Genomic DNA, 24,700 nt, shown 5'->3' with positions numbered 1-24,700 from the left:
GAGCACCTGGAATTGCCCTCCTGAGGATGGTTGGTGACTCCCCCTCCAATCCTTGTCTTTTGACCACCAAGCACCCGTTTTTGTTATTTTTCTGCCTCTGTGTTTATTCAACCAGTGGTGTGCTGGAATCAGCTCATATGGGCTAATAAGAGCCAATTCCCAGAATTTTCAGGAATTTTGTGACCTGGTGGAGAAACACAGGCATTATTAAAAATGAGATAATATCAACTAATAATATAATAAGTTATATTAGAAAAAAGGTAATAAACACTCAGAACTCATTAATTCCCAATGATTTCACTATATTTTACTGTTATCTGTACTTGTTAAGTTATTTGCATCTATATAGTAAGCATTCTACAGTGGTGAGCTACTGCACATCTCCTGTCAACTGCATATTCAGTCATGTTGGTAGCTTGAAAGTGGCCGGGGTGGGAGTATTTACACCATGGGAGTCAGCAAATGCTGCAAATCAGGACTCCCCACTATTTCCGAGAGCTAGTTGTTAAACATTTATCAGCACATCACTGTTGATAACATTATATCCTTGAATCAACAAGGATTCAAGATTGTGACCTAATTTAAAAAAGAAAGTAACCGTGGGGAGAGGGAGAGACACAGGAGGATACAGGGACGACCCTTGGGCACTGAAGAGTGAGAAAGAACTCCAGCCACGAGGCCAGCTGAGGTCCCTGCTGTGCCACAAGTGAACCCTGGAGTTTCTGGGGATCCTAGGGAAGGATGGGGCAGTCAGGGCACAGGGTTAACGGGGGGACCGCAGGCACTGACTGTTTACTAACTATAAAGAGTGTGGCTGTGCTGGGGCCTGTGCTCTGGACGTCAGCTGTGGAGACACAGGTGTGGAAATGTGTCCAGAAATTAACATAAAAAAAGAAAAAAAGCTCAAAATGGGTGGATTTGTGTACTAAGTGCAGACTGAGCCGGCCCCCATTTCTGTAGGGGTGCCCACTGAGGCAAGACCCCAACCCGAGCCCTTAGATTCAGCGACGGGGGTGAGCGGATGAGCCACAGGACAGAATTCAGGCAGCCACGGGCTGATATGCTGGATTTGGTCCACACACGGTTGGTTCACAATGTGGTTTTTAGAAACTTCTTAGACAACATGTAATACTCTGGAGATTTCCCATAAAAATCCAGCTTCCTTTGAAACATTGGATGGTTTAGAAACCTTGGGCGTCCATTCCCACATGGCTGAGTAGCGATGCCTGCTTCAGAGGCTACCATGCCCACCTTTTGGGCGTAGGCCCTACCTCTTTATTCTCTATCATCCCCCCGCCCCCGCCACGGCCCCAGCCCCAGAACCATGAATGCTACCTGTCAGCCAGTGCGTGTTCGTTTCCGGTCAGTGGGCGAGCTGGTCTCCTGAGGTACTTCCGGCTCCTCTAGTCTGTGTCCACAAAGGCTGCTTTGTGGAAAGAGGAGTGTGGAGCCTAGTGGTCGGCATGGGCTTTGGCCTCAGCCAGACCTGGGCTTGAACCCCCCACTCCCAGACCCCTTCCTGCAGGGTGACACTGAGCAGATTACTTTGCCTCTCGGAGATTCGCTTTTCTTTCATCTAAAATGGCGCTGGACAGGGGCGCCTGGGTGGCTCAGTCGTTAAGTGGCTGCCTTTGGCTCAGGTCGTGATCTCAGGGTCCTGGGATCGAGCCCCGCATCGGGCTCCCTGCTTGGTGGGAAGCCTGCTTCTCCCTCTCCCACTCCCCTGCCTGTGTTCCCTCTCTCGCTGTGTCTCTCTCTGTCAAATAAATAAATAAAATCTTTAAAATAAAATAAAATGGGGCTGGACATCCTGACCTCACCCCCTTGGGTCTGACCATTATAATGTGTGGTAGCTTCTAATTGCCAGCACCAGCATCTGTGGGCTTGCTCTGGGTGACATGTGACAGGCTGGATGCTGGGGAGCTAACACTAATCCAGGAAGTGTGACCAACCATCCAGGTTGGGAAGGAGGAGTTTCTCAGACCACAGAACCTATAGTCCTGGGCAAACAGGGACGGCTGCTTATCTACTTCCAGGAGCAGCCTCCAGTGACTGATGGGAGCCAGGGTATAAAAGCCCCGGCACCCTGGCTAGGGTAGCTCTGTGTGTTCTACGTGTCTCGCAGAGTCCCTTACCAGGACTGAGCCCTGATTACTCACAGTGGTCATTGTTCACCCTCTGCGCCTCACATCTCTGCTTCCTGCTTGTGTTTTTGGATTAGCTCTCGCTCTCTCTCTCTCTCTCTCTCTCTCACACACATACACACACACAAACTGCTTTTGCTTGAATCCTTGTCTCAAGGTCTGTCTCTGGGGGAGCCTGGCCTATGTCAGATGATAACACTGACCTTGTGTGGTTTCCGCATGCAAGACTGTTCGTGTCATACAGTGCCCGGAGAGTAGCACGTGTGCAATAATAAGCAGGCACAGTCCCTCAAACTTTATAGGAATTAACTCATCCAATCCTCATAGCAACCTCACAAGTGAGATGATGTATTTATCCTTATTTTAAAGTTGAGAAATTAAAGTCCAGAGAGGTTAAATTACTTGCCCAAGGTCATGGCTGCTGGACCGGAGACAGAGCCTGTACGGTCTGACTCCAGAGCTCACCCTCTTAATCACAGAGTTCCTATTCAGCTGGTCATGACTGAGTCAGGAAAAGGGGACTCTTGCAGGGATGCCTTGGAGCCTTGAGATTGGAGGCACCTCCTTGCAAAGCCCCAGTCCAGCTGATGTGCACACAGCAGTTTTCTGCTCTACACAGAGCCCCTCTGTCCATCTCCCAGAGCTGCTGTGTGGACCCTTCCTCGGACACCAAGCCCTGTTGTGGGGACGGAAGCTGCAGCAGCCAAGGCACACACAGGTTGGGTGTGTGGTCAGATGCTACTTGGCATGGCCTTGTGCCACCTCTTCCTTGGTTTGCTGAACACCAGTCAAGTCAAACACCCCTGTCTGGCTGATGCTGCCTTCCTAGAAGCTGCTAGCAAGTCAGAGAGAGACGAGGTTTCAGGATGTGGGTTTCCCCGCATAGGAGCCCGAGGTGCCTTCTGACTGGGAACTGAGTACACACTCCATCTACAGCCCACTCTGTGGTGTGCTTGCTCGTTTGTTTTGTATTATCCAATAGAAACCCTTGCTTTTTCGTGTTTGTGTATCACAAATATCATTTCCCCAACACAAAATACACAAGCACCGCACACGTACACATTCCTTGTACTCCCCACAAAGCATACCCTATGCTTTGCAAATCCCATCTAACACCTTGTATTAGTTAGTGATTGCTGAAATGTTAACAAACCTCTCCAAAACTCAATGGTTTAAAATGCCAACTCGTTATTTCTTGCTCCAGGGTCTAGGGGTCAGTTGGACTCAACTGAGCTTAGCTCCAAGCTGTGGTTTGGGTTTAGGTCTGCTTGGTTTCTCATTCTGGAACTCAGGCTGAAGGGGCAGCAGTACCTGGGCAAACTCTTCTCATGGGAAATGGAGAAGCCCCCAAAACTCAACCAAACTGCTAAAGCACATTTAAGGCCTCTACCAATGTCACTTCTGCTTGTATTCCACTGACTAAAGCAAGTTAATGTCAGGGAAGGGAAGTAGAGTCTGCTCAGACTGGAAGGGCTGGAGAGGAGCATATATATGCTGGACAATAGTGAAAATCATTTACATACCCCCAAACACACACATTGCACACTTACATGTGAGCCTTCTGTGCCCGCATGCGCCATAGCCACCCACACACGCACACCATGCCCCTGAACCCTACACCCTCACGGACTCCAAATGATGCCCCAACACTGCTGTGGGCAAGCAGGAGCTCAATCCTGCTGAGATCATTGAGGGAGTGTGTAGACCATAGACCAGAGTTGTCTCACCTGAGGACCAAAGCTGGGTTATTTGCCCACTAGCTCCCAGCTGTCAGTGGCTGAGACTGCTCGTGAGAGCATTGACCTCGTGGCACTTGTAGCCTGGCCTGTGGGCTGGCCAGCCGAACCAGATCCTTCAGCCAGAGCGGGGCTAAGGCAGAGACCTGCAGCACTTGCTGTGGAAAGCCATTGGTATGTACAGGAATAGTGGGTGCCAAGGGAGTAGGGGTGGGATACTAACGGCATCTGCAACTCCTAATGAATTAAGTCAAGAGCCAGTAGGACCAGGATGGTGCTCTCGGTTAATAAACTGGTTTCTCTACGAAAAGATAAAGTACTAATTGTGAGTAGGTACCATCCCACCCAATCCAGGCTGCGTCATAGGAAGAAGTAGGACCAAGAGAGGGCCCACCACTTCTGAATAGATCAGTGAGAGGCTGGTTCTACTCAGGTGGACAAAATGGGTAGGTGAGTGTGTATGTGTGTTTGTTGAGCGGGGCTCACAACACTCTGCTCAATGTCGGCGGCCACCTGCAACCAGAGTTGCATTCACTCTGGTAAAAGGTAGAAAGTCCCTCTCCTCTTGGGACGGTGATGATGGCACAGCCAAGCCATGGTCAGGAAGAGCTAATGACCATCACATTCACTGTAAGCCAAATCCAACCTGAGAGGAGTTGTGCCTGGGACCCAAAGGGGCCTTCGACCCAGACGCCAGAGTGAGGGCAGGAAGTGCTAGGGGTTGGGCACGTTGCTCTTTTTTCTCTTTTAAAGGGGCCTCTTTTCTCATACTGTGCTTCCTCTTAGAGGGTGTGTGACTGGCTAGATGGTGGGTGAGATGTGGAGAATTCAGACGGACTGGGAGCTGGTAATGTTGGCTCATGAAAGTCTTTCTGCAACTTCTGCTTGTGAAGGGCCTTCACATCCCTAAGAGTCGAGATCCCAGGAAGCCTCACCTGCCACCATCTTGGTCCAGGTCATCATCTTTTCTTACCTGGACTAACACAACAGCCTCCTGATGTGTCTCCCTGCCTCCACTTTTGTCCCCTCCAATCCAGTCTCCTTACGGAAGACTTCCCCAGGCAGACCCTGAGTCCAGGATTCCGGCGAGGTTGTTTATCTGGGGGACGATCTCAGGAGACAGCTGGAGGGAGGTGGGAAGTGAGATGGGGGGCAGGCAGCCAATAAAGGGCATGATATCAAGGCAGGTCACCACGTGGCTGACTGGGGCTTAGTTCCATAGGAAAATTTCTGAGAAAAGGTATTAAATACATGCTCAGAATTAGCCTATTTTGTAGCCAAATATCCCATCAATCTTTGGTTGAGGGCTGCTCCTGGAGGAATGGATCCCCTGGAATTTGGAAAGCCCCTAGACAAAGCCATATAGCAACTGGAAGTTGGAGGGTGAGCTCCGAAGGTCATACAGAACTGTTCAGACACAGAGTGCATACTTCTATGATCATAAATCAGATCATGTCACACTTCCCCATTAAAATAAGGTAAGGCCTTCCCAGTGCCCTCAATATCAGGTTCTTCAAGGGCCCATGTTCCTTTTTTTTTTTTTTTTTTTTAAGGGCCCATGTTCTTCTAAGACCTTCAAGGATCTGTCCCTAGCCCCATCTCTTGGCACCTGGCCTTGGTCAGTTTCTAAACACACCCGGCTGCTTCCAGTGCAGGGCCTCTTGCTTGGACTTGCTTCTGACTCCTCCTCCCCAGGCTTTAGCTCTCCTGACCACCCCTCATTGTTATTCTCTTTCTCTTTCATGGCATCCTGTTTAGTCCCTTTCTGATTCCCAGCACAGTCTATGATATTTTATTATGTATTTATCGTACGTCTCTGTTTTGTTCATCACCACATGCTCAGCACCTAGCACAGAGCCAAGCTCTTGGTTCAGTCCTAGATAAGCACTTGTTGAATGAATGAATGAACGTATGAGCAATGAATGAACTTCCAGGGTCTCTGTATGATATCCTGTCCAGATGTTGCTGTGTTTTGCTTTCTCGACCACCACTTCTTCCTCTCAACTGAAAAGAATCCCAAGGCTTTCTATAGGCCTTTCTTATAGGGTCCAGAATAGAATCATAGAGGTAGAAAACATTTGCCCTGCTCCTGCATTCTGGCTGTCAATTAACTTACACTTCCAGGACAGATGACAATGTCCTTGACCGCTGTTTCAGCACTTTGCAAATGTTAATGCCTAACAGCCCTTGGAGGAAGAAAATATTCTTAGCTTCATTCTACAGGTGGGGAAACTGAGGTTTAAAAAGAGCTAAGGAACTTGCCCACAGTCACAGCCTTGTTTCATCCAGTGCAGTCTGGCCACAGAGCGCATGCTCTTGCCCTCTTTGCTGTACTTAACTGGCCCTAGAAAAAGTATTTATTGAGTCTCTTGTGGGTGGGACTGGCCCATTTCCTTCGCAAGAAGCCTGTTCTCAGTTATTTGTGATCCTGCATACGTTCCTTGTTTTGAGTCCAAATATATGGCTTCAATTCAGGTGTATCTCCTCTGGGTTAGTCTTCCTGGGACATCAGGTGTTCTGTCAGTTAGAGAGGATCTCAGATCTGTCATCACTGCCGACCTTTCAGGCTTCCAACCAGAGACAGTTATGAAGTGCCTACACCTGTCCGGCAACGTCTGACCCAAGACACACACACGAACTCATTTAAGTCCTACAACAGGCCTACGAGATGGGAGCTGTGTTCCTCCCCATTTCACAGATGGTGCAGCTAACTATGGAGGATGAAACACATGCCCGGACAAGGGTGATTAAAGGGTGACATTGAGTATCTTTACACATATGTTAAAGCAGGACCTTGATCAGGGTGAGGTATGAGGAACAGACTTCTAAGATGATCCCCACAGTTCCCACCCTGCTGGAATTAACCCCTGCCCTTGAGTATGAGTGAGACCTGCGAATATGATGGGCTAGTACTCCAGGGAGTAGGTTACCAATCATTTAACTTTGAGGTGATCAAAGGGAAGATTATCCTGGATGGGTCTGACCTAATCAGGAGAGTCTTTCAAAAGAAATGAAGTATCTAAAGAATTTCCTGCTGGCTTCAGAAAGCAAACAGCCATGCTATGAACTACCTGGTGAAAGGGGAGGTCTCTAGGAGGACCCTGAGATCCCCCGGGACCTAGTCATACAACCACAAGGAATGGTTTCTGCCAACAACCTGCAGGAGCTTAGGGGATGACCCTGACTTACAATGAGACGTGGCCCCTGGCCAACACCTGGAGTTCAACCTGGTGAGACCCTGAGTGGAGAACCGGGGAAAATATGATGGACTCCTGACCCACAGAAACTGTGACATAATAGGTGGGTTCTTTGAAGCCACTAAGCCACTGGTCGTTTGCAATGCAGCAATAGAAAACAAATTTATGAGCCCAAGGTGCAGACATTTTAAGGAGGTGTAGCGCCTGTCCTGCATGACTTGGACAGTGAGCACCTCCCTGTTTCTTCAGCACCACCCTAGTCCTGTCTCTGGTTCAGATTTTTTAAACTTGTTTATTCTTTGTCCATAGTCTTTGCTCATTTTCTTTTAGGTTGTTGGTCTTTTTCTTAATGATTTCAAGAGCTTTTTATAGGTGAAGGCAATTAGTTTTTCGTTTGACTGTATTGTAATATTTCATGTTTGGTTGTCATTAAACTTTGTTTATAGTTTTTCTGCTATGCAGAAATTTAAAAAATGTTACGTTGTTAAAATAATCAAGCTTTTCTTTTATGACTTCTAGGTTAGTATACGTTTTAAAAGGCAATCCTCACTTCAAGGTTATTTTTAAAAATCTCCCATATGTTTTCATCTATCTTTGATCCATCTGGAAGGTGTTTTGGAGCAAGAGATAAGATGCAAAACAACGATTTTTTTTTTTCAGATGGCAACCCACATGTCTCACCACATTTGTTGAATAATCAACCTTTTCCCCAATCTGAAATGTTGCCTTTACCATATAGCCAGTTTCCATATGTATGTAGGTCTATTTCTGGACTCTTTTCTGTCCCAGTAAAGGTTTTGCCTATTTATATGCCAGAATCACAGTTTTAATTGCTGTGCTTTATATTTTATGTTGATAACCAGTAGGGCTGGGTCTTCCTCGTTGCTCTTTCTTAGAATTTTCCTGATAGTCTTGCATACTATTCTCATAAGAAATTTAGAGTCAGCTTGTCACTCCTCCTCCTTCCCAAGTCCTTTTGGGATTTTAATTGGGATCAGATTAAATTTGTGTGGACTCTAGAGAGAATGTACATCCTAAAATATGAAGTCATTCTAGCCAAGCATCGGATGTTGTTGGTTCACAACCCACTCTGGATCTCCCCAGGTGTAATCTGAAACTGGCCCCCATAAGGGGAGAGCCGTGAGAGACCACAGAAAGAGGCAGACCACTCCAGGTGGGCAGGAGGCAGGTTTAATAAACAAAGAGAACTTATACACGAGGCTTGTCTTGGGCAGCCGCAGGACAGTGGGCCTCTGCACCCACCTTCCAAACTTAGAAGTTTATATAGAGGCCTTAACTGGGTTCAGTCATGTATACTGTGCAGATGTTCTCAACACCACATCCCCATCTCCGGGCTGTGTCCTCGGAACAGCCTCTGGGAGCGGGAAAGGCAAGCGGAACCCACATTCCAAGGATCAGGGAGGGGGCAAGAGGCCTCCAAGTGCCCGGGTCCAGCTCATATTCCTGTGGCCATTGAAAATGGGATCTTTTCTTCCAATATATGTTCTGTCCAGTAGCCCCCCGTCTGCATGAAGGCTATTATTTCTGTGTATTAATGTGGTTACTGGCCACACAATAACTTTGTATTGCTTCTAACAGTTGCTCAGTTTATCCTCTGGGTTTTCCAAGTATACCAGCATTTCATCTGTAATGAATGCACTTGGTCTTCTCATTGCTTCTCACCTCATTACATTTGCTGACTGCTCCAAGGCAATGGGAAATATTAATGCGCTGAGGGACACGAGTTGTTGCTACAGATTTGGGACAGTTTCTGCTGCTTCACAATTAAATGTCATACTAGTTTTTGACGGAAGATATAATGAGGAACTATTCATTATTCTTGCTGTATTAAGAATTTCTATCGTCAGGAATGGATGCCAAATTTTATCAAATTCCTTTCAAGTATCCACGGAAGAAGTCGCAGTATTTCCCCTCTAATGTAGTATGTGGGGACTCTTGTGGAAGGTGTTCTAACGGTGACTCAGCCTAGCTTTCTCGGTTGGAAACGTTTTTGCTGTGGTGAATTTATCTTTTCATGGCTGTGGTTTTTGTGTTGATGTTAAAATTTTAGACCGATCTACAGATGTGTTTTTAGATAAGATCTAGTTCTTCTCAGTGCATCTCCTCAAAGCCCATTAGCCAGTCTACTCAGCCGCATCCTAAGCTGGCGCCACAGCTTCTGGGCCCAGGCTTGGGGCAGATGCAGCGTCCAGATGTTCCTCCCCAAAGCCTCCAGGAAGATCGCCCTTTATCAGGACCCATGGGGAACACTCCAAGGTGAGTCCTCAGAAGAAAGTGGGAGCAGTGCCCGTTAACCCACTTCCCCCCAACTCTGACCTCCCCAAAGAAGCCTCGAGAATTCTTTAACCGCCAGTTGGGTCAGGGTGGGACCAGACCCTTGCCCTCTATGGAGAGAGATGCTGCCACCCTGTGGCAGTCTGATCACCAGGCAGGGAGTCGGCCCTGCCAAGAGCCACCCTTTAACACCCAGAAAGACCCAGGCTTGTGATTGCTCCCAGCTTGGGAGAAGGTCCCTGAACAGGGGGTATGGGCCACCAGGGACAGCAAGCGGCCCTCCTGGAATCCACCAGACCCAGATCAGGCACTGGCTGAGGAACCTGTCTTGGCCCAGGAGCCTGATGGGTCAGAGGGGACTCTGGCCACCCTTCCTACCCTGTGCTGGCTCCCCCCAGACCTCCCCTCTCCCACAGCTGGACCTGCTGTCCCTCCTTGGCAGACTGCAGTGTCTTATCTCATCCAGATGTCCTGTGTGGGGGCCCCAAAGCCAGGCCTCCTCCTGGATACTTCCGGTGTTGGCATCTTGGGCAGGGAGGTAGGGTTAAATGATCACAGTCCCCGTGCTATCAGCCAGCCACGCACTCGATTCACTCATTCTTTCACTCAGAAAAACCTCAACTCAGTCTCTGGTTGTGCTAAGCAAGTGCAGGGTGCTGGGGACCAGACCGAACCATGTCTGCATCTTTGCCAGCAGGGAACTTGGAAGCTCTGGTGCCACACAGCACGTGCCGGCCACACCGTCCCACTTACCGGTCAGAGCCGGACTGTTCGGCTTTGAGTCTTGGCACCACTGCTTCCTTGCCGTGGGATCTTCAGCATACGGGAAGGAAGCCCCTGGGACTCAGTTTCCACATCTTTGAAGTGGGGATAATAATGGTATTTACCTCTTGGCTACTGGGAGGGAGTAAACGGGTTGTTGTGTGTGAAACACCAAGTGGGCTTTACAATGGCTTAAGTAAAAGTGAACAAAAACCTCAGTCCACATCATGAGCATGCAACGTTGCTGGGTGGGTCAGAAAAGCAAAACTGCAAAGGTCTATCATTTTTTCTTGGTAACTGCTCATTTTTTCAAAAAGCGGGGGGAAAATCAAATCCTGAAGGAATGTGGGAATGAAACTTAATCTTGGTCTTGTTTGGCTGCTAGCCTGCTGCTGTTGAAATTGAATTTCTCTTCGGTGGAAGAAAAATAACCAGACGGTGTGGCAAAATAATCAAACTGGCCACCGGGCCTGGCCAGACCCTTCCTGTTAAACATTCAAATGGGTATAGAGTCTGAGAAGCCAGGAATATTGGATGGGCCAGTATTCCTTGTGGCTTCCTCTGGAAATAGATGCTGCTACAAATTGAGATCTGCACAGAATGGCCGGGAGACGGGGGGTCGGGAAGGGTTTGGCAGGAGGAAGGGGGCATGGCTGGCTGGGTGTCAGGCATAACATGAAATCCAGAGCAGTTGCTGTGTCAGTCTTGCCGGAACTGCCCTGGCATTTACTCTCCCGGCCAAAGAGAACCCAGCAGGTGGTGTCTGTTGCACGTATCTGTCCAGAAACTGGGTGTACCCACAAGAAGAGCGTGGCTACCCTGTTGTAACACTTCCCATATTTCAGACTCTGGTTCTCTGGCCTGTAGCACTGGGTGAGGCTGGGGCTTCCTGGTGTGTGTGGGGGTAGGGGAACCCCTGAGATTCCTGGAGGTCTTTGGGCCTGTCGCTTCCAGGGCCGACACCACAGAAGGCTCTTCTGCAACAACCACTCCCTGCTTCACAGGTATCATTACCCTATGTGGGCCTCGGGGCAGTCCCATGGGCGGGGAGTATCGCTGCCCCACTTTGTTGATGAGAAAACTGAGGGGTATAGAGGTTAAATAACTTCCTCAGGTCGTATAGTTGGGACATAGCGGAGGGGGGCATGATACAAGCCCAAGTGGGTGTAAGACCAGTTGGAAGACTGGGAGGTCTCTGGAGGCAAGCTGCAGGTCTCTGTCCTCAGCCCTGCCCTGGCCAATGCTATTATTAGTAGCCTGCGTGAGGACATTGCAGCTAAAGTAGACTTTCACACAGAGCCCTGATTTGATTCTCCTTCTGCCCATTCCTGGGTCCAGGGATCAGCGCACCGCCATCCTCCACTGGCCACTCCCGGTCCAGGGATGTGTATGACCTGACTGGTCCAGTCAGGCTAAAGGGAAGGTGCTTAGAGGAGAGACTCCTTTCCCCTCTGTCTGTCTCTCTGTCTCTATTTCTCTCATTAGTCCTCTCCTTCTCTCTGGACCTGAACATACCCACAGCGGCCACCTGCAGGCTTCTGGAGACAACTCTGGGATATTAACATCGTGAGTGGTGAGTGGAGAGCAGAAAGAAACCCGAGTCCTTACCATGACAATAAGGAGCTGCTAAATCTCCGGCCTGCCCTATCTTGGGACTTGCTGCCACAGAGGATCTTAATTTTCCTTATGGTTGAAGCCGTTTTCAATCAGGTTTTTCTGTTACTTGTGACTGTTGTTATCCAAAGCCTAGGCAGCCAAAGCAGTGATGGTCCACGTCAGGGGTCTTGTTAATGGGCTCACTTCATGCACGGGGTGATGGTTTTTTGCCACCCTGGCCAAGTTGGACCGGTCCTCTGGGCTTTGTGCATTGGTCTCAGTAGTGCCTGTGGGTGTCTTTGGCCCACCGCCGCTGGAAATACTGCCTAAGGTGGCCTCACAGAATTGCCCTCAGCCTGTTTGGGGCGATTGGTCTATGCCCGACGTGCAACTTCTCCGTGTTGAACTATTGCAAAACAGAATGTGTTTTGAGCCAGTAGTTGGGGGGACTGTTGAACACTCTCATTCCTGGATGTCTAGTTTTGTGACGTTGATTGAAGCATATTTTCTGGTTTGTGTTGGAGGAGATCAATTTTGTATTTCTTCAGAACATATGTGAGTTTTCCTACAAAGGGATATGGAAATGGAGCAAGACCTTTGGCCAGCGCTGAGCTGGGCTGAGTGGACGGGGGGGTGGCTTTAATGAGTACTGCATCCTGGAGGTGACAGATCGTCCCCCTCGCCCCATTTGTGGAGAAGGGTGGCTGTGCCAATGGGCAGAGGGAGGCAGGATGGTGGTGCTGGCTCTGGTTGGTCACCCCAGTGGCCACAGAAGAGAGACACGGAAAATCCAAACACCACCTCGGCCGCTGCTGCATTGTTGTCCTGGAGGATGACGGGCTCTGTCTCTTCTCATTCTTCCCCTTCCTCCTTCATAGTTTTGAAAGCTCTTCTCTAGCCTTAAGTAGCAAGGGTGAAACCAAATTAATTAATCTCATGAAGAGTAATGATGGAGACCTCCTTTGACCTCTGTAACTGGCTCCCCTTTCCTGGTCTTCGGGGAGGCAGGGCAGGATAACACAGAGAGCTGGCCTTCGAGCCAGACAGATCTTGGCTCGAATCCCAGCTGTATTACTTTTACATGTATGACCTTGGGTATGTCTGGGGTCAGTGTCCCCACGTGTAAAATGGGATCATAGTGTCTCCCTTGCATAGCTGCAGTGAGGAGTGAATGAGCTAGGGAGGATGGCAGTGGTCATGGTGGTGGTCATCTGAGCGATGTTTTGTTTTGGCACCAATTCTCCACCACCAACTGGGTTTCCCACAGTTCAATTCAGTTCTGACACTGTCTACCTGGAGTCAGTGTCAGATCCCACACAGGTTAAGGGGCTCAGTCCTACAACACTGTCCCACTTCAGATACCAGTCAAAAGTCCTGGGCTACGCACACTTCTGACCAACTGGCTAAATTCTCACAGCCCCCTCCTCAGGTTGGATAATTTGCTAGAATGGCTCAACAGAACTCAGGAAAACACTTTACTTACATTTACAGGTTTATTATAAAGGATACGAATGAATGTCCTGGTGAAGAGGTATATCGGGTGAGGTCCAGAAGGGCCCCAAGCACAGGAGCTTACGTCCCTGTGCAGCTGGGATACGCTACCCTCCTGACGCATGGATGTGTTCACCAACCCAGAAGGGCTCCATATCTCATTGTTTGAGTTTTTATAACCCAATCTCCAGCTCACCTACCCTCCCTGGAGGTTGGAAGGTGGGGCTGAAAGTTCCTATCCTCTCTTCCCTTGTCTTTCTGGTGCCCAGCCCCCATTTGGAAGTTTTCTAGGCTGCCCTGCATCATCTCATTAGCAGAACACAGATGTGGTCCAAAGGGCTCATTGGGAATCACTCAGGAAAGTCCAAAGGTTTGGGGAGCTCTGCGCCAGGATCAGGGCACAGAGACCAAATATATTTCTCATCATACCACATCATGTATCCCTGAGAGACAGTTGTTGCTTTAAAATCAGATGAAAATGATCGCTGCTGTAAGCCTGTGGCTTTTCTGCATCCTCACCACCACCACCACGGGGGAGGGAGGGGCCCCAAATCCTGCCAGAGCTGAACCGTGCGGTAGAGCAGAATCCCAGAAGGTTCCCGAGGACTGAGAGAGGAAGCAGACCCTTTCTTTCTGTGGGGTTCATCACCAGCTTGGTGCCATCTGGCTTCCTGCTTCCCTCTCCCTGACTCTCACTCACCTCCACCCTGACTCTCTGCCCTCTGTTCCCTGGGCAGTTGGCCTAACCACAGTATGTTACCTGGAGCTGATTTCTAGATTCCCAGGCTGGCACCTGCCTCTCCAGTGCTGTTCCCAGGCTTCCTAAATTGGACTAGCCATTCTGCAAAGGTGGGGTCTGGGTCTCCATTCTGGGTCTTCCACACACCGGGCTTTTTCAGGAAGTGAATTACCTTTGCATCCTGAGAGTTAGCACCTGTGTGATTCATCATCCTGGGGGGGGGGGGGGGTGTCCCTGAGTCCTCCCTCTCCTGTGACCCTGACACCACCTGGGGATTTAAGATGACTCAAACCCCGGGTCCCCCAACCCAGGAGGATCTGGAAACCTTCCTAGGATTTGGGCAGATCCCAAGCAGCTGACAGCTGCTTCACATGCCTCGATTTGCCCCACACCAAACCTGAACGCAAAGCTCAGCCCCTTCCCCCGGGGCCAGCAAGCATTTCACCAGGGTGGCCGCTTCTGCTGGAGGATGGAGGGGTCACGGAGGGCCCATCTCACCCCCTCAGCCTCCTGCTGCTCCCTGCTTCACTCCCCTCTTCCTCTCCTCTCTCTCCTCCCCCTCCCACAGCAACAAACGGACTTTTCCTCTTGTCCCAAGCAAAGCAAGTTGTCCCAAGCAAAGCAAGTCCTCCCACACCCAGACCTCTGGAGATCTCACCTTCTGTCATTAGCACTCCTCCAGGTATCGTATCGAACCAAATTTCCTTCCTACGAGGAAAAAGGGTACATCTCCTGCAGCTCGCCCACCCCGTGACGGGCACTGCCGGCCGCCCCCAACCCCACCCGATCTCTCCTCCACTTCCTGGCACATCCCAACCTTTTCCACACCACCTCCCCCTTCACCTGTCTCTCTCCTGCCTGTCTCCCTACAGCAAGACCCTCCCTCTTCCACCCCAGAGGACTCTGCCACTTCTGTGTTTAGGCCTCTCCGTTCTGGATCTCTTTGCACTTGCTGCCCCCTCACGTAGGTCAGGGCTGGGGCGGATCCATGTTTCTATTTAATTCCCGACTTGCAGGCGGCAACTCCTTCCTTCACAAGAAAGCTACTGGAAGCAGGTGAGTGAGATATATTATTATGAGAACCCTGTGACCCTCTAAAATGTCATGTATGTCAGCTACATGTGTGTATGGAGGGGGCGGGAGGCAGAGCTCCTCGGAATTGACCCCACACCATGCTTGAGAATTCCCCTCCGGTGGAAACCGAGCCCAGGAGGGGAGTGCCCTCCTCCCGCCCTGACTTCGAGTCTGGCCTCTGGCCTCGCTGTAGGGTTGGAAGAGCTATCTAGAGGGTCATTAAAGCAGGTTCGGTTCCCAAGAGGGGAGGAATCCTTGCTGTAGCACTGGCTGCTTTAGGAAAACATGGAGTCCAGTGTGGATCCCCCCCCCCACCGGTAGACAGATGCTCAGCACTGGGAGGCCCAGTGGCCTCAGGCCAGAGTTCGGGGCAGGGCCACAGGGGAAGCCGTGGGTACCGGTGGAAATCCAGGCTGGCCTGAGGCGTGAGCCAGCAGCTCCAGGGGTGCAGGGTGAGCTGGCTGGAGGAGCAGAGCAGAAACTCCCTCACTACGGGCTGACCAGCACCCACAGCCACGGAGGACTGCCCCCAGCATGAGCCCCCCTCTCCCCGCCCGGGCCCAGGCCGCCTGAGTGCTGGGCCTGGGGGAGGCAGGCCTGGAGCCGCACCCCTCACAGCCTGGGTGTCCTCGCAGGTGCATGACCGCCTAGACCGCTCCTGCTGTGGCTTCGAGCCCGAGCCGTCGGACCCCTGCGTGGAAGAGAGGCTCCGAGAGAAATGCCGCAACCCCAGCGAGCTGCGGCTGGTCCACATCCTGGTACGTCCGCTGTCACCCCTCACCTGTCACCAGACTGCGGCCCTCCTGCCGGAGTTGCAGAGATCACGGGACACGGGCGGTTCCCAGCCCTGCTCTTTTTAGCAGCAGGAGCCTTTGGCTGGATAATGTTTCCAGGAAGCCACCATACATAAAACTGACCCCGGTGGGGCTTTGCCAGTGTGGTTGAGGTGGGACCACTCCACTGTCCCCTTGAGAGGTCTACAGGGAACCCCGAGGGCACCCAGATGCAGGCGTGACATCTGTGTGTCTGGGGAGCTGCCCCCACCCTGCCAGCCAATGTGGGGACTGTGGCTTGGACCGGGCTGGGCGGTGGCAGTGACAGGGCTCCCTCCTATAGGATAGCCCACGGGCTGGTGCTGATCCGAGGGACACTGGGCTGTGCAAAGTAGAGCCCAGGCTGGGAAGTGACGAGCCGAGGACATCAGAGACAGTGACGAGGGGCCACCCTCGGGAAGGGCTACTGTACTGTATCTTCTCCCCCAGTGACCCTAATGTCCTCGACGCCTTCTCCTGGCCAGTTGCTTGTGGAGGGTAGCATGGTGCCCCGGGCTGAGCGTCAGGCAGGCCACACCGGCCTGGAGGCCAGGGCTGCCTCGTGAAGCCGCTGGGTGGTAGGAAATCTCCATCTCCTGTCCTCAGAGCCCACTCCCCTCTTCCCTGGTAAAAGGCAGTCACCCCGGGAAGAGGTAAGGCTTTTATATCTATCATTCACCCCTGGGCGGCAGCCATTTCACAGATCCCTTAGGACAGCAGTTTTTGGAGGGAGGAGTCAGTAGGCATCAAGAAATAGATGATCCCTGGGTGCCTGGGTGGCTCAGTTGGTTAAGCGACTGCCTTCGGCTCAGGTCATGATCCCGGAGTCCTGGGATCGAGTCCCACATCGGGCTCCCGGCTCAGCGGGGAGCCTGCTTCTCCCTCTGACCCTTTCCCCTCTCATGCTGTTTCTCTCTCTCTCTCTCTCTCTCAAATAAATAAATAAATAAAATCTTAAAAAAAAAAAAAAGAAATAGATGATCCCTGATATGGGGTAGCGGGGAGAGACAGAGAGAGGGAAAGCTAGGGTCCTGGAGGCAAAAGTTCATAAGTTAAGCCAGGGTGATGGAGAGAATTATGGGAAAATACCATGGAATCCTGGAGAATATATAAGAACGGGGTGCACGGGGGTGGGAGTAGGGAGCAGAAGACACGGACTCTCATTCCCAGCCACACCACATCGTGGGACTGTCAGCTCAGGGCCCCCCCCGCCGCCAAGTCCCTTAACCCTGACAGAATCCGTGGGTGCCAGCTAGGCTGCAACTTTCCCCACCCCTGTCCCTGGCCATCTTCTTCCCCGAGGTCCGGAGCAGTGATCCATCCCATCTGGTCTACATCGATAATGCCGGCAACCTTCAGCATCGTGAGGACAAGCTGAACTTCCGGCTGCTGGAGGGCATCGCTGGGTGAGGGTCAGCGGGATTGGATGGAGGTTTGGAGACTGAGGCCCGATAGCCCTGCTGTAGACTGTGCGACCTTGACTCATGCTCCCGAGCAGTCCGCAGCCTGAGACAAAAGCTGCTGGATCTGAGCCCCGGGAGGAGGTGGGGAGCTGGGGGAATGCAGCCAGCAGGCACCCCCAATATCCAGAGGGCCTCCTGGCCCTGCAGAACACTGGCAGCCTGCTAGGGTCTGGTAAGGCTAGCCCTTCCCTTGCCCCAGAGGAGGAGCCAGCCTGGGGAGCCTGCCTGCCCTGCTCAGTCAGGGCAGGCGGCTTGGCCTTCTTAGGGCTCTTCCTGGCATTTCCCCTGAGATAGCAGAAGCTGATTCCCGCAGCTTCTCTGTGGGAAGGGGGACCCCTCCAGAAGCCCCGTCCCCTGCCTGCTTCCGCAGCAGAGTAGGTGGGAGGGTTCTCTGATAACGAGTCAGCAAGCGGGCCCCGGGCACTCTGCAGGACGACTGTGCCAGGCTTGCCAGCCATGCAACTTCTGGCCATCTGGCTTCACCCGTCCCGGACATTTTCTGAGATCACTTTTGCTTTTCCCTTCTGTCCTGGGGCCCGGGGGACCTGCCTCCAGGTTTCCCGAGTCTGCCGTGCAGGTTCTTGCCTCAGGGTGTCTGCAGAACATGCTGCTCAAGTCCCTGCGGATGGACCCCGTGTTCTGGGAGAGTCAGGGCGGGAAACAGGGACTGAAGCGGGTGCTCCGGACCCTGGAGCGGCGAGGCCGGGTGCTGCTGGAGCACATCCGCAAGCACAACCTCACACTCTTCAGGGAGGAGGCCTCATGAGCTGCCTCGCTGGCGGGGCGCTCCCAGCACCAGCTGACTGGATGAGCACCCATCCTGGTGGCCACAGTCTCTTGGGTTTCCCCCAACTTGAAGACAAAGGGGAAAAGCCAGAAGAAACCAGAGGATACCGTGGATGTCCCAGATGTCCCACCTTCTTGGGATAGTGAAGGTGGTGGTGGGTGGTGGGTTTTCCATCTTAACCACCCTCCTTTCTGCCTTTTCAGCTCTGGCTGTTTACTCCCTTCCACCAATAAATATATTCAACAATGTTCTATGAACCGCTCCAGATACTATAAAGTTGTGCATCCCACATGCCTATGTAGAGTGGATGTGTGTGTGTGTGTGTGTGTGTGTGTGCGTATGTGTGTGTGTGAAGTTTCCCCCTGAAGACACCAAGCCAGAAGCTTGTCAGTGAGCAAGCCCCCAAGCTTCCAGCAAGCTCTTGTGTGTCCTGATGTGAACAGGTCTGCTCAGCACAGAAATGTGGACGCATCAACAGTGTGTGGCCCCATCCAGCTTGCCCAGTGCACGTCGACCACCCAGGGCACGGGAGGACGGAGCCCAGCGCTCTGCTCAGCCCACTCGGCAAAGACCAGTCTCCAGCAAGCCCAGCTCTCCTCGCATGTCCTCAGAACTCCCAGGTTGATCGCCCCCCCTTCCTGGGCTGCTCCTCAGCCCCAAGTTGCTCCAGCAGGGGGCGCAGGCCTCTCATGGGGCTGTTCCTCAACAGGTATCCCTGCCCTCCCTCCCTTCTGCCTCAGAAGGCCTTTTGAAATGTAGGTACCCTTAAGATTTTGTCTACTTTGGTTTTCAGAGGACTGGACTTGAACGAAGGAGCTCTGGGTTCAGATGTGGCCCGGGCCACTGCATGGTCAGCAGATGACATAGGTTTATTGAGCACCCGCCGTAATGACACTTCCTGAGCGACAACTGTGCGCCAGGCACTGTGACAGTGGTTTGCATGGATCAAAGCATGTACTCTCACCACACCCCGATGGGTATGTGTGATTATTAGCATCTCCACTGTACAGATGAGGCACAGAGGGGTTAAGTAACTTGTTCAAGGGTATCCAGCCCGTAGGCGGAGGGGTCAGAATTCAAACCCAGGCAGGAGTTGTCTTGAGCATGTCTTGAGCCCGGGACCCCCACAAAAGGGCTCCCACTGCCCTCCTTGGTCACTCGGACAGCTTTTCCTCCTCTAGTCCCTCTGGATTCAGAGCTGATGATGAGGCAGGGCCGATTCCCTGGAGTGTGGATCTGCACACTTCGACCCAGCCACACACAGTCACATGCATCAGGCTCCCTGCCCATTGCTCTTTGCTCGTGAAAATTGGCTCAGTCTCTGAACTGGGTCTTTCCTATGAACTTGAAACTTCAGCCACTTTCTATCCTTTTCAAAGAACACTCTCAGCCACAGGGTGCACTGCTTGCCCTCTGCCTCCCCCAGCCATTGCCTCTGGAATGAGAAGGATGTGCCCAATGAAGCAAACAGCTGGGGGTGGTGAATCAGGACCTTACCATCAACCCAAAGAGGCTTAGGGAGGCAGGGGCGGGGCAAGAGCTGTGAGAGGTCTGCGGTGCAGGGGCTGCTCACCTGCGTGCCAGTCCTTAAGAAACCGGCCGGCCACAGGGTCTGGTAAGACCAGCACCGGCGCCAGCCACCATGCTGCCTGACTCGCCTCACCCCAGGCCTGACCCTGTTTCTTTGTACTTCATTCCAAAAGGGCTGCTGCGAAGAAAATAATGGTGCTTCCAAAGGGGAGCGGCTGGTGATAGTAACAGAGGTTCACAGCTCTCTAGATGCAACTGCAACAGTCCCCAAGCTCTGAAAATCAAAAGCCTTTTCCTACCTTCGGTGCCAAAACTCATGTCCCACTCAGCTCGAATATTCAAACGTTTCACTGCTGAAATGCCAATGTGTTCGGTGATTGGGTGTAACCTCAGACCCCGCTGAGAGTGTAGCATTACCCCCGGTAGAGGTACCATATTACCTTTCTATATCTGAAGAATTCAGAATTCGGAATGACTTCTGGCTTCCAGGGTTTGGTTATGGGATTCCAGACCTGTAATAACTTAATACAAACCAGGCATGGCGCTAAGGGCTTTATACAGGTGATCTCATGAATGCCTTACAATCCCAGCTGCACTATCCTCACTCTAGAGATAAAGAACCTTGGCTGGGGAGGGAGCGCATTGCCCGAGGCCGCACAGGTGGGGTGGCAGGGTCTGACCCTGAACCTGGGGAGCGTCACCTGGCATGAAGTGAATACAGACAATGGCCCACACCATGCCAAGAGCTGTACCGTGTTCCTCGTCGCAAACCTCCGGAATAACTCCAGGAGGTGGGCATTACTGCTCCCATTTGACAGAACAGGAACGGAGGCACAGAGAGGTTGAGTCACTTGCCCAAGGTCACAGTGCAGGTAACTGCTGGAGCTGGGATTTGAACCCAGGCCCGTTTAACTCCAGAGCCCCTGCCCCCACTGCTATAGCATCCTTCCTTCTTACCTTCATTCATTCACTCATTCAGATTTTCCACGCAGAATATAGAATTTGGAAGCAATCCATGTGTGTGGCATGCTTTGGTGGCCACATGTCCCAGATGTTTGGAGACACGTCATCTGGCCATCAGAGCGTGTGTCCTGGCGTTCTGTTGGTGAGCAACGTCCCCGTATTCACAGTAGTTGCAAAGACAGTACTCGGAGGTCCTGTGTACCCTTCATCCAGTTTCCCCCAGTGGTTGCATCTTCCGTAATTACGGTACAGTTCCAAAACCACGGACTTGACACTGGCATACTGTGTGTCATTTTAGCACCCGTGGATTCATTAACCACCACGGCAATCGAGATACAGAACTGCCCCAGCACCGCAAAGATTCCCCCTCCTGCTCCCTCTCCTGCCACACCCACCCCTCCACTCTCTCCCACCCTCATCCCCGGCAGCCGCACATCTGGTCTCCATCTCCACATTTTTTTGTCATTTGAGAATGGTATCTAAATGGAATAGCACAGCATGTAAACTTTTGACAGTGGCTTTCTTCACTCAGCATAAAGCCTCTGAGCTCCAGCGAAATGGTTCTTTTTACCAATAGTCTGTTCCTTTTTTATTACTGTTCCTTTTTATTAGTTAGCATCCCATGGTACAGAGAGACCGCAGTTTGTTTACAAGTCACCCCCTGAAGGACATCTGGGTCATTTCTCGTTTTCGGCTAATACAATTAAAGCCGCTCTGAACATTCTCGTACTTGTTTTTGTGTGAACAGAATATATTCTTTTTTTTCTGGGGCAAATGCCCAGGAGTGCAATTTCATGGTAATATGTTTAATTTCTTAAGAAACTGCCAAACTATTTCCAGGCTACTCTTTTACATTCTTCTCAGCAATGCATACGAGAGATCCAGTTTCCCTGCATCTTTTCAGGCATTTGGTATCATTCTTATTTCTTATTGTAGCTGAGGCAGGAGTGAGGTGTTCCTCCCACCAGCACCTCTGCATTTCCACTTGGAAAATGGGAGTATGGGGGGATTATTAACCTCGTGGTTATACAACAAACCCTGCCTCACATTTTCCGTTAGTTGGAAAAAGGTGTTGTTGCCAAATATGGCATGAGATTGCCAAATACGTGTTACATGAAATTCAGGTTTGAGTGTTTTGTATTTTGTTTGCTAAACCCTAGCAATCCTAGAAAAAGGCTGACCTACCTGAACCTGGGAAGTCTGATAGTACAATATTCCAAAAGAGAGTACTGGAGTATTTCCCTAGATGCAAGCTCCCAGAAAGCAACTGTATCTTTTTGTGTTTTTTATTCCCCAAACAGAACAGAATCGTCTCAAATTCTAAATTAGCTGTGTGGCTTCGTGAGGTTTTCTCTGAGAAATGAAACTCCTTTTTGTAAGGGCCCTGGGGTCGCAGAGCCAGCATGACTCCTGAAGGGAAACCCCAACAGTCCCCTTCCGCATGTGGATGCAGCCCTGGGCTCTGCCTCTGGCACTGAGCAGGGGGACCTGGCCAGGCTGTCACCATCTTCAACACTGACTGGGCTGGGAGAGCACGGGGCCAGACCCCTGCAGAGAGGAATAGTGGCATGCCACTTCCTCCCTCCTACCTTCCCCCATGTCTGAGGAGGACTATTTGCAGACCTGACACTGCCCTTCTGTGCTGGAGGGTGGGGACCCAGAAGAAGGGGCCCTTCATCAGCTCTGGGGTACATGCTATTGTGCAGCGCCTGGCACCTGGAGGGCCTGACCACATGGGGACGGCCGAGCAGGGCGGACAGAGGCTACACAGTCAGGGGCTGAGGAACAGCTCTGAGGGGTTTGCTTTGGGCTGGGGGGGGTCCACGTGTGCTCCATTTCCAGGCCTCGCACGAGCCTGCTGCCACCCCACCTACGGCCAGTGAGGTGACCTCAGAACTGACTCATGGGGCGCAGAGGGAGCCACTTGCTCTTGGGATGGGCTTCTGTCGGAGGACCCCCCCCACTCCGGGCACCCCAGATCCCGGCTCCCAGGCTCTCCTGCCCTCATCTCCTGGCCCCGCCCCGATTCTTTGATGGGGCTGTATTAGGACGCAAATTTAAAACAAACAGTATCAACAAATGTGAATACCCTTAATGTTAAAAGCAGCTCTTATAACTCCCCTATAATAACAAAAAAACAATTCTTGCCTGCTAAATTTCCAAAGCTTAAAAAACTGCAAATACGGGGATGATGGAAATAATCTACACCTTGCAGGGATGTGGGGTACAAAGAAGTATATATGAGTGAAACCCACGGAATCTACACTGAAGATGGTGCACTTCATGAGAAATGAACTAAACATCAATAAAAGAAACATGATGACAACAAAAAGCAGCAGCAAGAGAAGAAACACGCAGTGCTGTCAAAGGGCCTGGGCTGGGCTGCTGGGCATGCGGATCCAGCCTCCTGCCCCTTAACAAACGCTGTGGTCTGGGGAAAGGGTATCAATTTCTCTGTGAGTCCATGCAGTGGAATGCTCTACAGTCAACCAGAATCTTGTTTTCAAAGAATAACTTTCAGTGACACGGTAAAGCGTTCCTATTATAATGTTAAGAGGAAAAAACAAACAAAAAGAACCAGGACAAAGTTTCACAGGATGACAAATCTGCAAAAAGCAATTTGGACAGAGGCAGAAATCCAGTTTCGTGGAACACATGAACCATTCACGGAGCGCCTCGGCATCATGATCCACACACATAAACACCCACCCTGGGCCTCTAGCTGGTGGGTGACCCCTTGCGGGAGCAGAGTACCTTCCAGAACACGACAGGGCGGCAGAGCTGGGGTTTAGGGGACGCGGCGGGCCTCATGACCAGGGAGCTGGAGGAGGCACACACTGTTTTCCAGAAGAGTTGCCCCTTGAGCCGAGCTTTAGTTTCTGTTTAATTGAAGTATAGAGTGAGGTCTATCAAGTGCCCTGATCTCAAACGGTTGCTGTGCAACCACCAGCCAGATCAAGACATTCCCAACCTCCCGATTCCCTCGTGTCCCGCCCAGGCTCGACCCTTCCCAGGAGCCATTCTGACTTCTCCCACCATAGATTGGTTTTCTTGTTCTAGCACTTCATGGAAATGGAATCATACAGTATGTACTCTGTCACTCAGCATATACTCAACACTCTGTGAGACTGACACTGTTGTTATGTACCCATATTTCATTCTTTTTTTAAAAAATTGTTGTGTCCTGGGGCACCTGGATGGCTCAGCCGGTTAAGCATCCAACTCCTGATTTCGGCTCAGGTCGTGATCTCAGGGTAGTGAGACAGCCCTGAGTCGGGCTCTGTGCTCAGCATGGAGTCTGCTTGGGATTCTTTCTCCCTCCCCCCATTCATGCTCTCTAAATAAATACAATCTTTTTAAAAAATTGTGTCCTTTGCATGAATACACTTGTTGGTGGAAATTTGGGTTGTTTAGTTTCTGGCCATCTAGAGCTGTATTTTATACATGTCTTTTTGATACCATTAGTACTCCTTTCTCTTGGGTCTATATTTAGCAGTGGAATTGCTGAGACAGGGTAGCTATGTGTTCAGCCTTAGCAGAAACCACCAAGTGGTTTCCAAGTAGTTTTACCCTCGCCCCTCAGAGTCGGAGACTTTCAGCTCAACTGAATCTTTATGTGTGCATCAATGTGGTAGTCCGAGAAGTTGGCCGATGGAGGATACAGTTAGGGACAAAGATGTTCTGGGTAAAAGGAAGGTCATAGAGGTACCCGGTGATCATGAAAACGTGCCACTCAGATCTCCTGCTCTGAATCCACCACCGACAGGCACCGAAGTCATTCTCCCCCAGCTGCCCTTAGCCAGGGAGGACCAGCTACTCATCTAACAGACCACTTGGAGCTACAGCCTGAGGCTCTCCCTCCTGGACCCCCTTTCCTGCTCTCCTTCCCAGGAGTCAGACTTGGAGCAGGGTCCCTTCTCCAAGGGCAAATCTGATCTAGCTCTGTTTCCATGGAAGCCAGACAACGGCAGAATGTCAGGGGTGCCATTCAGCAAAACTGACAGGACAACTAACCTTGGATGAGCTGTGCGAAGGGCTACGCGTGAACTTAATGTCTGGTTGGGTACCAGAGCTGTAGGCTCCGCTGAGTGCAATGTCCTGGAGGGGCCCT

At 51.3% G+C, this 24,700-nt stretch overlaps 1 protein-coding gene across 3 annotated transcripts in view; it reads left to right on the top strand.

Moving 5' to 3' along the window:
* GASK1A (golgi associated kinase 1A) overlaps positions 1–18,344 on the top strand; it is a 50,932-nt gene extending 32,588 nt beyond the window's left edge. For 2 of the 3 annotated variants that reach the window (XM_073901389.1, XM_073901400.1), the window contains exons 3-5: positions 15,670–15,792; positions 17,149–17,252; positions 17,865–18,344. In XM_073901389.1, coding sequence (XP_073757490.1) covers positions 15,670–15,792; positions 17,149–17,252; positions 17,865–18,075 — 438 coding nt within the window. In that variant the 3' untranslated portion in view covers positions 18,076–18,344. Of the gene's footprint in view, positions 1–15,669; positions 15,793–16,150; positions 16,608–17,148; positions 17,253–17,864 lie in introns of those variants that run through there. The other variant, XM_073901407.1, reaches the window with a different exon arrangement.
* Positions 18,345–24,700: the final 6,356 nt, after the last annotated feature.

Source organism: Callorhinus ursinus, unplaced genomic scaffold, assembly GCF_003265705.2.
Source record: "Callorhinus ursinus isolate GAN/ISIS: 27379988/994484 unplaced genomic scaffold, GSC_fseal_2.0 scaffold1, whole genome shotgun sequence".
Taxonomy (NCBI): Eukaryota; Metazoa; Chordata; class Mammalia; order Carnivora; family Otariidae; genus Callorhinus; species Callorhinus ursinus.
Note: the sequence above shows the minus strand (reverse complement) of the source record. Positions and strands in the feature narration are given on the sequence as shown.